The 13,672-nt window shown below is 33.0% G+C and overlaps 1 protein-coding gene across 1 annotated transcript in view; it reads right to left on the minus strand.

The window, feature by feature from the left end:
• The window catches only part of LOC138313642 (protein mono-ADP-ribosyltransferase PARP14-like), a 40,557-nt gene that overhangs the window by 18,685 nt on the left and 8,200 nt on the right, over positions 1-13,672 (minus strand). The window contains exon 2 of the mRNA XM_069253994.1: positions 11,677-11,770. Coding sequence (XP_069110095.1) covers positions 11,677-11,714 — 38 coding nt within the window. The 5' untranslated portion in view covers positions 11,715-11,770. The remainder of the gene's footprint in view (positions 1-11,676; positions 11,771-13,672) is intronic.

Genomic DNA, 13,672 nt, shown 5'->3' on the forward strand with positions numbered 1-13,672 from the left:
GATTATTACTGTAAACCAACTTTCTTTCACGGCTACTACGTTTTGCGATTTCCATTTCAAAACAAGTTCGCGAAGATAACTATTCGCGAATTTAAAATTAGAATGGAAATTCGTATCAATATAAATTATGAAGATGCTAATTCGCGGAGAAAACAATTCGCGAATGTGCATGGATCGCGTAATTTATGAAGGTAAATTGCACGCAAAAGAAAGTTGTTTTACAGTATTATATATGTAGTAAGTCATTGGCACATATTTTGATCAATTGATTACGTTTTGAACATCTTTCTCGCCAGTTTACTTGACCACCTTAATTTTTGTACTTGATATATATATGTAATTAAATTACGTTTTATTTCACTGACATCTTTTATCAACCTTAATCAACTATTTTTTTGTTATTTTGAAAACAATAACTAACTCTATTTTTTGGCAAACTTCCATATGAAGAAGGCTTAAGAAAGTAAGACATATAGTTTAAATGACCCATTTAAAAGACTGGGTTGATTGTGTATAAAACACGGGTTTTCTCTATTATGCAAACAGTGATACTTATCAGACTTTCTTGTATAATAAACAGTGTGAAAAATGGCTACCTTTGATTCACAATATTTCAAAATTTAGCACACCACTATATGATTTTCATAACGTGGTTATTTATTATCATCCACCACCGACAAAACATAAACGATACCCATTATTTGAAGAACAACTGACTTTCAATCGGGTATATGCGTGTTTAATTTACACAAAATACATAATTCATTTTGCTTTTGGTACATGCTCAATCAGTACTCTTTCGTTACGCAATTAATTATTTTTAACATCTTTATCTTAAAGTAAAATAAGAAACTCAAACATTTCAATGATGGTAATGGTATAAAGGAAGTAACTTTTGTAACTGATAAAAACATACTAATTCGTCTGCTCCTATATTACATAGAGAAAAAAACATTCGCCAGTGGTGGAGCATCTTTAACAGTATTTAGTGTAGAGTAGAGTGATCATGAAACAGATGTAAATGTCATTGTGACTTCCTATTAATTATTTTGTAATAGTACTTCATACTTTGACCGAAGAATTGACGAGAGCTAAGTTCATATATCCCGCTATCTGTAAATGTGGTACATTGTTTGAGATATCAATCAAACTCTAATCAAGAGGCCAATGGTCTCATACCTCATTGGACAGGTCAACAAGTAGCTTATATAGAAGTTCTATATCTAGAACAATAATGAGTGACAGCAATTATCATTACTTGACATGCTTGATTATATTTATGTATATCTAATTTCTAAAGTTACAGGACAAAGCTTGAAATTGACGACGTATTTATCATTGTGTAGAGAACAATATATCGATCATCCTCAAATTGTTCTTATTATGTTGACAATTCGAATTCATTTACTATATATGAAAGTAGGCCGGGACAGTGCCCTATCAGAGAGACTGAGAGACACAACAGTGTAATATGTTAAGTCCTTAATCAAAACACTCTGACTAGGTCTCTAAAACCTAAAGCAGTCAAGTAGATTAGTGTCGTCAAATGGGAAACGTAACAATTAATACGCCAAAGAAAACCCAGGACTCTACCTGTAACATGACAATCGAGGGTCATGATGACCTATAGTCGTCATGTTTCGCCCGTCGTCGTCCACCGTGCGCCGTGCGACGTCCGCCGTCCGCCGTCCGCCGATTTGCGCCGTGCGTGAAAATCCTGACATGGTCCCGACAAAGTGTTTTATTTTTTTCGGGTCGATCCGAAATTCAAGAATGGGCCGCCAAGCCGCCATCTTGTTTCAGACTTCTTCGTTCTACCTGTGCGATTTGACTGAAACTTGCATGAAATGATCCTGACATGGTCCCGACAAAGTGTTGTTATTTTTCGGGTCGATCCGAAATCCAAGATGGCCGCCACAGCCGCCATCTTGAAAACACATTTTGAACTTCTTCTCAAGTTCTACATGTGCGATTTGGCTGACACTTGCATGAAATGATCCTGACATGGTCCCGACAAAGTGTTGTTATTTTTCGGGTCGATCCGAAATCCAAGATGGCCGCCACAGCCGCCATCTTGAAAACACATTTTGAACATCTTCTCAAGTTCTAGCAATGTAATTTGACTGAAACTTGCATGAAATGATCCTGACATGGTCCGGAAAAAGTTTTGTTATTTTTCGAGTCGATCCGAAATCCAAGATTGCCACCACAGCCGCCATCTTGAAAACACATTTTGAACTTCTTCTCAAGTTCTACCAGTGCGATTTGGCTGAAACTTGCATGAAATGATCATGACATGGTCCCGACAAAGTGTTGTTATTTTTCGGGTCGATCCGAAATCCAAGATGGCCGCCACAGCCGCCATCTTGAAAACACATTTTGAACTTCTTCTCAAGTTCTACCACTGCGATTTGGCTGAAACTTGCATGTAATGATCATGACATGGTCCCGACAAAGTGTTGTTATTTTTCGGGTCGATCCGAAATCCAAGATGGCCGCCACAGCCGCCATCTTGAAAATACACTTTGAACTACTTCTCAAGTTCTACCGGTGGGATTTGGCTGAAACTTGCATGAAATGATCCTGACGTGGTCCCGACAAAGTATTGTTACATATCTGGTTGATCCCAAATCAAAGATGGCTACCATGCATGACACTATATCTAATTAATTTCCTATATGTTAAGGCCCTTGGGCCTCTTGTTTGAAATAAAATTTGTTGAAAGAAATTGAAAATTATCCTGACATGGTCCTAACAAAGTGACACCATATGTAATTAATTTTACTATTGCGAAGGTAGTCAGATGACCGTTGAGGCCCTTTGGGCTTCTTGTTTCCTCGCAACAATGCCTGGGTAAATGCTCTTTTTAAAATTTCCGATATTCTACAATTAAATCATAATATTATTTATATATATTATTATATTAATTAAATTCATTTTAATTATATCTTAGATTCAATATATTATTTCAGGAAACAATATAAGGAAATATGTGTTTCACTTTTTATCATTATAATCATAAATATCATAATTTATCTGATACAGCTACCGTAGTGTCATATTGGACATACAATGCACGCACGACTTATGCAAGTTTTTGATACTTACGTAATTAAAGTAGAAAAACCTTATTAAAAAAGCACTCTATCATTACTTTACACTTTACAAACTATGAGAACATATGAAATAAATTTTTCGCTGAATCATTGTTGTGAGAGGGAAATGTCTTCATAGTCCTGGTACGAGGATTGGGTCTAGTGCGGTGCACACGAATTAATTGGGAACCCCATCATAGCTAACACCTGTACATGTACCGCTTAATATTACGATAGACTATAAATTACGATGACCGATAGCGGAATGTACACAAAATGCAATAAATATTTTTTTGTACTTATATTCAGCGTTGTTTCAATTCGGCAATTCTCGCTTTTAGGTACTATTCTTTGCATGAAAGAAAACGAAATAACATTGTTGTCTCGTAAGTTGTTGTTCTCGCTTTTAACCTTCCCCTCTCGAAAATTGAAAATTTCTTTTATTTAAGTGATTGTATATGAACTATATTGACTAGGTTACTTGATAGTTTTATTTCGTGGGAACGGGCTGTGATTTTATTACCAACTAGATATTTTTGATAAAACAAATATATAATTTTCCTTCCATTTTCAAACACTTCTTTAGAGAAAAAATTAGTCATATTAATGTTTTGGTTTCTCAGCAGTGAAGATCATTAAAGTTATATGAAGAAGAACTTTGAATATGCTATTCACGACTAAATGTAAACAGCATTTTGAGAATTACAATGCAACAATACAAAGCTTTTATTTTTTTTGTACAAATAAGAGCACAAAATGTATTTTGGAAGTACACTGTATTGCCAAAATCATCATATATACGTCTAGAGTGCAGTGAAATGTATACTAACGGTCAAACTATAAAGTCCGTTTTTAATTTACAAATTATTTTACATTTCTAGTGTTATTTGTAATTGTAAGGTGACTTCTGCAAGTAAGTTTTCATCTAAACGGCACAAAGCATGCAAACAAGAAACGGTGCATAAATGTTTATAATTAAAGTTTACAAATAATCATACACGTTTGTCAGACCATTTAATTGGTTTTTACAGATTAATTCATTAAACCCTATGGTTTTCCATAGATAACCGAAGAAAAAACAGCATCTCAATTTTTTACGCAGAGTAATGGTAGATATAACTTTAGGTGCAAGTTTAAATTAATATTGTTATCAACATTGTATCGCATCACATTTCCTGACTGAAGTTGCATCCCCCTCCCACCCACCTCACCCCCTGTCTTGCTTCAACTTGTCTCCCCAACTGAGTCCGTCTAAGTATAAAGGTCGGGTTTTTTTTTGAAAAATCGCGGCATTTATAAGTATTGTCATGTGTTTAATATGAATTCTTCACTCTAAAATATTTGTTATTAAGTATATATGCATCAATAATGCAGAAGTAATCAATATTGCATCGCATCACATTTCCTGACTGAAGGTGTCCCCCACCGGGTCTGTCTTAGTATACGGTTCGTTTTTTGGGTAACTTGCGATATCTTAATATATTCTTGTCCGTTTTTATTCAACTCTTAACTCTAACACACATGTTGTATATGTATGTGTGTGTGTATAATGTAGATAATATAATAATGCATCACATCACTTTCCTGATTCAAGTTGTCCCCCCACTGGGTCCGTCTTAGTATAGGGGTCGTTTTTGGGATAATTGCGATATTCTAATATATTGTCATCCGTTTTATATTAATTCTTTACTCTAACACACATGTTGTATATGTATATGTGTGTGTATATTGTAGATATTATAATAATGCAGCACATCACATTTCCTGATTCAAGTTGTCCCCCACTGGTTCCGTCTTAGTATAGAGGTCGTTTATGGGATAATTGTGGTATTATAATATATTGTTATCCGTTTTATATGAATTCTTTACTCTAACACACATGTTGTATATGTATATGTGTGTGTATATTGTAGATATTATAATAATGCAGCACATCACATTTCCTGATTCAAGTTGTCCCCCACTGGTTCCGTCTTAGTATAGAGGTCGTTTATGGGATAATTGTGGTATTATAATATATTGTTATCCGTTTTATATGAATTCTTTACTCTAACACACATGTTGTATATGTATATGTGTGTGTATATTGTAGATATTATAATAATGCAGCACATCACATTTCCTGATTCAAGTTGTCCCCCACTGGTTCCGTCTTAGTATAGAGGTCGTTTATGGGATAATTGTGGTATTATAATATATTGTTATCCGTTTTATATGAATTCTTTACTCTAACACACATGTTGTATATGTATATGTGTGTGTATATTGTAGATATTATAATAATGCAGCACATCACATTTCCTGATTCAAGTTGTCCCCCACTGGGTCCGTCTTAGTATAGAGGTCGTTTATGGGATAATTGCGGTATTATAATATATTGTTGTCCGTTTTATATGAATTCTTTACTCTAACACACATGTTGTATATTTATATTTGTGTGTATATTGTAGATATTATGATAAAGCATCGCATCACATTTCCTGATTTAAGTTGTCCCTCACTAGGTCCGTTTAATTATGTGAGGCGGGATCTTTTTTTGGAAAGAAAATTACGGTATTTGAAAATATTCTCCGTTTAATAAAAATTCTTTACTATCAAATATTTCTTATTAAGTATATATGCATTCATAATGCAGATGGAATCACTATTGCATCGCATTACATGTCTTGCTTCAACTTGTCCCCCACTGGGTCCATCTAAGTATAAAGGTTGGGTTTTTTTTTTTTTTTTTTTTTGAAAAAATCGCGGCATTTATTAATATTGTCATGTGTTTAATATGAATTCTTCACTCTAAAATATTTGTTATTAAGTTTATATGCATCAATAATGCAGAAGTAATCAATATTGCATCGCATCACATTTCCTGACTGAAGGTGTCCCCCACCGGGTCCGTCTTAGTATACGGGTCGTTTTTTGGGAAAATTGCGATATCTTAATATAATCGTATCCGTTTTATTCAACTCTTTACTCTAACACACATGTTGTATATGTATATGTGTGTATAATGTAGATAATATAATAATGCAGCACATCACATTTCCTGATTCAAGTTGTCCCCCACTGGGTCCGTCTTAGTATAGGTGTCGTTTATGGGATAACTGCGGTATTATAATATATTGTTATCCGTTTTATATGAATTCTTTACTCTAACACACATGTTGTATATTTATATTTGTGTGTATATTGTAGATATTATGATAAAGCAGCACATCACATTTCCTGATTTAAGTTGTCCCTCACAAGGTCCGTTTAATTATGTGAGGCGGGATTTTTTTCGGAAAAAAATTACGGTATTTGAAAATATTCTCCGTTTAATAAAAATTCTTTACTATAAAATATTTCTTATTAAGTATATATGCATTCATAATACAGATGGAATCAATATTGCAACGCATTACATGTCTTGCTTCAACTTGTCCCCCACTGGGTCCATCTAAGTATAAAGGTTGTTTTTTTTTTTGGAAAAATCGCGGCATTTATAAATATTGTCATGTGTTTAATATGAATTCTTCACTCTAAAATATTTGTTATTAAGTATATATGCATCAATAATGCAGAGGTAATCAATATTGCATCGCATCACATTTCCTGACTGAAGGTGTCCCCCACCGGGCCCTCTTAGTATACGGGTCGTTTATGGGATAATTGCGGTATTATAATATATTGTTATCCGTTTTATATGAATTCTTTACTCTAACACACATGTTGTATATGTATGTGTGTGTGTATATTGTAGATATTATAATAATGCAGCACATCACATTTCCTAATTCAAGTTGTCCCCCACTGGGTCCGTCTTAATATAGGGGTCGTTTATGGGATAATTGCGGTATTATAATATATTGTCATCCGTTTTATATGAATTCTTTACTCTAACACACATGTTGTATATGTATATGTGTGTGTATATTGTAGATATTATAATAATGCAGCACATCACATTTCCTAATTCAAGTTGTCCCCCACTGGGTCCGTCTTAATATAGGGGTCGTTTATGGGATAATTGCGGTATTATAATATATTGTCATCCGTTTTATATGAATTCTTTACTCTAACACACATGTTGTATATGTATATGTGTGTGTATAATGTAGATAATATAATAATGCATCGCATCACATTTCCTGATTTAAGTTGTCCCTCACTGGGTCCGTTTAATTAAGTGGGCGGATTTTTTTTTTTTGGAAAAATTGCGGCATTTGAAAATATTGTCCGTTTTATATGAATTCTTTACTCTAACACACATGTTGTATATGTATATGTGTGTGTATAATGTAGATATAATAATAATGCATCGTATTTAGAAAAAATGTCATGCGTTTAATATGAGTTGGGTCTATCTTTGTATACGATTTTTATTTTGAAGGATTTTCTGGTATTTATGACATATTTTCATTAGTTTAGTACTTTTGTTTAATAATTTGAACACATGCATGCTATTTAAAGATGCTCCACCGCCAACAGAGCAAAAATGATACTCATCATTGGAACGATAATTGTTGTTTAATCGTGTTTATATATGTCTAAATCACACAAAAAAAATCTTACAATATAATATGTTTTGCTTTTGGTGCATGCGCAATCAGTACTTCATTCCATATAGGATAGAGTACCACGGATGTTTTTTCGGGATGCAATTAATTATTTTTCGATATTTTTGTCTTGAAGTAAAATGAGAAACTCAAACTTTTCAATGGTGGTAATGGTGTAAAGTAATAACTTTTGTAACTGAAGAAGAATACTAATTCGTCTGTTCCTGTTTTTGAAAGAGAAAGGAGAAAAAATACTTTTTGTCAGCGGTGAAGCATCTTTAAAAGAAAATGCGCCATGAAATATAGTTGAAAGACAATCGGAATCAAGAGACGTTGGAGAGTCGCCGTACACGTAGATGTACAGATTTTTGATTGTAATAATCAGCTTCTATATGGAATTCACAGTAATGGGGTAAATATATAAGAAGATGTTTACATTTATTATTTATAATAAACATTCCTCTTTATTCCTCCAAATAGAAGAGTCCCATAGAATGAACAAAATTTAACATGACAAAGAAGAAAACAAATAAAAGTGGAAAATCAACGTACAAGAAACGTAAACAAAAAAAAAGTATATATATATATATATATATTTCTTCAAGAAAAACACCTTCATGACAAAGGCAAAATACCTTGGTCAAGAAGGTTTTTTTTCTTTACGAAATATATGATATATGTACAAAGAACATTTTTTTAACTTTCTATATATATGTATATACATCTATAAGCAATTTTACATTTTTTACATTTACAAAAAGAGAAGTGGATATATACTTGTAAACGTAGCAATAAAACGATGAACCAAATATCAATTTTAAGTGATACAATATTATGTGAACCTTACAGTGAATTGACACAAGCTTTGAAAAAAGAAATATTATTTTAGAGTACACCACATGTACTTGAACATTACAAATGCTATATACAATATCAGAATTAAATAAAAAAATACTTATTGAAATGTTAGAGTTGAGACTTTGTCAGCATGTATTCAAAAGTATTTAAAATATTTTCATAAGTTTAAACGATTTCTATATTTTAAAACAATTTTGCCACAGTTTAAAAGAAAAATCTTTTTCTCTTTATTGGTTAAAACAACAAGAACTCATTTGAAAACATACAGTGGTATATCAGTCAGCGGGAACGTGGATGAAAATGCAAGAAAATAGAAACAACTATCTGTAACATTTAGATAAAGCTACATAATATAAAATACATATATATCAATATACACTAAATAATTTATTTTAAAAATCATGTTAACCTCGTTACAGCACTCGTATACAGTAGACATATCTAGACATATACTTTGCTATAAGTATAGACGAGTTATCTATCTTTACGGGCCCCGCCAGCGCCGGTCCCAGTCAGCGCCGGTCCCAGTGAGGGACAGCTCAGCTGTTTGATGCCACTCGTATAAGCAGTTCTTTTAGCAGTTCTTTAGCCTTCATAATGCAACTGGCTGGGACTGTTAACCCTTAGCAATCCATTGGAAAAATTGGCAGTCCCTTAACCTTCACAGTCCACTAGCAGTCGGTTAGCAGTTCCTTAGCAGTTTTTAGGCAGTTATTAGGCAGTTTTTAGGCAGTCCGTTTTAAAATGAACTGCCTAAAATGTCCATATATGGCGCATGCGACTGCTTACTTTAGGCAGTTCTTAGGCAGTCTATTTCAAAATGAACTGCCTAAAATGTCCAAATATGGCGCAAGCGACTGCTTAATGTACGAATCAAAACTGCCTAATATCTATAAATAGCTCACAAAACTGCTAAAAACAATCCAAATATGGAGCATGCGACTGCTTATATTTATGAATCACAATTGCTTAATACTTATAAATATAAGTTCAAGAAACTGTTAACACATTTCCAATTATATGGGAAAAAAATGAAAATACTATATGGTGGAAAATACACATACCAGTAGACAAGTTATATATAATTACACTAACTCTAAGATAAAGTTTGCAGTTTTTAAAAAATAACTTGCCTTGCATTATATGCATGCATTTACCGGTATTCATTTTTCAGAAATTTATAGAAAATAAAAGATTGAATAATATAAACCAATCCAAGATATATACACATAAATCATAATGTTTATTTTGTGTCATACAAATTGTTTTAAAAAGAAAATGCATCATCTATATTATACTGGGGGTGTATAAGAGTGAAATGGAAAATGAATTTGAATTTTATCAATAAAAAAAAAAAAAAAATAGAAATAGTTAACTTCTAAGTTTCCAAATTTAAATGCATGGTTCCCATGCAGCTATATATACATGCACATAGATTGCAAGCTCATGCATCTTACCTTCTACTTTGGGGGTTTACAACAAAATTATAGGGTTATAATCCAGTACACACCAGAATGCATACATCCAAAACTGAAACGTTTTACCATTTCTATTCCTGGCTATACACAATTCCCTTTATACTTACACTTATTACTATGTAAAACTGCATGTTGAAAACTAGTACACCTCACTTATTTAGATGTCCAAAATATTCACCAAATGGTCCAAATTATGTAGAGGATTATCTGTGCACATGCTTCCTCACACCAAACTGTTCAAACTGACCGCTGGAATTTGGAGGGAGACTACAGGTTCAAAGGTCACCACATGTGTACACACAGCAACACTACATGTGGGGGTCACCATCACTGTGTATGATGACCCATGGCTGTAGCTGCCTCCCCAGGGTGTTAGAGATAAGGGACTGTATATGCATCTATGTTTATATGTACACAATAGTATTATTTGCAGATATTTATCAATAGTATGAGAAATTATAATAGGACTTTGATATTTTATAAATACATGTATAGAATATTTAGTTTTGAATTGCATTTAAATGGTTTATGGTGTGTAAAATTAAAAAAAAGTTTTGAAGTAGGAATTAATCACACATTTAAAATTTACAATTTAATGATGTATCTTTATTCATGTTCCTTTGCATTTAATAATAAGTTGCAAGACAACTTCACTATATAAGTTTTATTTTGCCATGCAATTTCTTGCCTTTGTCCATTTGGTATGTGAACTGCTCTGTTAGACTGCTAAGGTCTATAAGCAGTCAATGACAAGCAGTTTCAGTCTATGATAAGCAGTCACTGACTGCTTACAAATATAGTTAGCAGTTCAACAAGCAGTTTTAAATCTTGTATGGTGAAATATTAGCAGTTTTCAGTGACTGCTTAAAACTGGACTGCTGATAACTGCCTAATAACTGCCTAAAATTTGTGGGACTGCTACAAAACTGCCTAATAACTGCTTATATTAGCAGTTCAGTTTGACATGGGTATACATTTTACCTTTTAGATGCATTATCATATACTGATACAAATGTTTAAGACTCGCAAGTTGATATGGGATACAATATGCTGATATTAGAGGCATCACATGTAAAACATTGTAAAATCCATGGGACGGGGGTGTTTATACAACTTCAACTCCTTCTCCAAATAAGGGGAGCAGTGTTAATTGCGCATTAATATTATTACTGTAACTACTATGTGATTTAAAAAATGACAGAGCTGCCACTCTAGTCTGTGACGTTGATTGTTTTGCAGCAGGTCATTTGGACGAGTAAACCCCCAAGTTTTACTAGTCCGACTATTTAATTATCAGTCCAAATTAAATATACAGCCGTTTTGCTTCAGCACTTCAGTCATGATAAATAAGTTTACAATTTTTATCAAAAATATAGTCTGGATGCATTCCAGAACACAACTTCTCATAAATTGATGCATCCGGACTCAAATAATCTCATACATATATAATGTACTCAAAATGTGTTGAAAAACGCGATTGACCACCGCTCTTGTAAATATAATATTTACCGATATTAAATTAATTGGGTTGGGAGCCACTAGTCCAATTGGACTAGCTAGTTCATTATAATTAGCACTAGTACAGCTGTAAAATTACTAGTCATGGGCATCGGTCAAGTGCTTAAAGTCGCAGACGGAGAGCTAATTTTAATCCATGCTCTCTTTTGGTTGTATATGCATATATACATGTAATGTAATTAAAAGGATACTTACATGATATCAGACACTGTTACTTGTTTATTTGCCATCATGTACTAGTCGTTGTAATCAACATTCCTGTGAGTCCGTGACATGCACATTGCGCATTCTGAAAATAGACGATTTAAATTCGACATATATTGCACTTTAAGTGAAAATGGATAAAATATATGGTTAAATCTGCATAATATATATTCTTTGGCAACGTTTAAGGTTGATATAACACTTGTGTGCAAGTCTTGTAATGTTTTGCATGGCAATTAAATCACACATTACACGTTATGAATGTATATATTTAACGAACAGATTTTTTTTTTTACAATTTAACATCTTATAAAAAAATATAGGTATACATGTAGAGATAATGATAACAGGTGCATTTTGTTATATTAGTAAGTGTTAGGAATTGGTTTTAAAATCATAATCGATGATCGGTTTTGGAAAACCTACTAATTAATTATTTCATAATCGGATACCATTTGCAGAAAACTCCTATATTTATAATACCTTTTAGTTTTTTTGAAGAATTTCAGGTAAGATATCGGATGAACCAACAGTATAAAGAAGTATTTTTTTTCGTAATTCAAATTATTTTGTATCTAAATTATTATCAGGTCTAAATCATTTTGAAATGTGGTTTTGCACATATAAATAACATATTAAAGGCTCAGAACAGTATAAAATAAGCACGGAGTTATCTCCCATTTAATAATTTATTATTTCATAATCGATCGATCGTCTTTGAAAAAATCATAATTGATCGATCATCGATTAAAATCGAGAATCGCTCCAACACTAATATAAGTAATACATTTATAGTGAAATTATTATTTTTTCTTTCCAAAATGGTACTTTTAATGGAAAATTAGTGAACTTTTGTAACATGTTTATCAAAGTTTTCTCCTGTAACGGATATAGGCTTGGCAGTGAGGGAAATGAAATAATGAAACAGTGTATCTAACAATCCTTAAGCATATGGAAAGGAATTTTTTGTCTCTTCCATATACGGCAAAGCAGTCGAGTCGACCTGGTGTACATTGTATGTAGCCTTTGTCAGTCTGTTTGTACATGTAGAAGTGTAACTTACTGTATGGGAGCATCAGCTTCAGCGGTTTTGGAGAAGAAGCCGAAAATGTGAATTGTTTACGGACACACGACGGACGACGCACGACGCTGGACAAAAGGCGATTTGAATTAAGGTCACCTGAGACTTCAAATCCTACTTTTGTCTGTGTTAAGAACTGTTTGAAATTCATCATAATAATGCATACTTGTAAATAAAAACCCTTCCATACATGTTCAGTGTTATTGTGGTTACATGTATTTACCGAGTTTTGTTTTCTAGCTTTTTTCGCCTAGTTTGACTTTTGGATGCATTTGCTGTAACGTTGCACACCAGCAATTTGGGACAGAACAAGTTGCTGGAAGTAAAAACCTAATACAACAGAAAACATGCCAATCTCGAACAAATCCTTTGTCGTATCAAATGACGACATTTTCCCGATAATAAATAACGTAAATACCTTGCAATCAACACATGCCGGGACATGACACCTATATAAGCACATACTGCTGATTCTCTGCTCATTTTCACAACATTATCAATCTTTATTTGGAAAGCATAAACAGACAATGGGGGGATACTTTTTTGATAGGGGGGATACTTTTTTGATGGGCAGAAAAAGTATCTGGATACTTTTTTGATGGGGGATACTTTTTGATGGGGATACTTTTTTGATGGGGGATACTTTTTTGATGGGGATACTTTTTGATGGGGATACTTTTTTTTTTATATGAAATATAGCATCCAGTGCATAAAGGAAAATTATGTAAATATTATGAGCTGACAGTGTGGATAATTTTCTACAATCATAATGAGGAAAAACAGTATAAAGCTAGTATATTAATAATCCGAAATAAAAGGCCAAAATAAATTCAAAGTAAAATTAAAATCATTTCTATGGAATATATATTCAGCCACTATAGGGCCTTCTTCAGTCCGAAATAACAC

The sequence above is a fragment of the Argopecten irradians genome, chromosome 2, assembly GCF_041381155.1.
Source record: "Argopecten irradians isolate NY chromosome 2, Ai_NY, whole genome shotgun sequence".
NCBI lineage: Eukaryota > Metazoa > Mollusca > Bivalvia > Pectinida > Pectinidae > Argopecten > Argopecten irradians.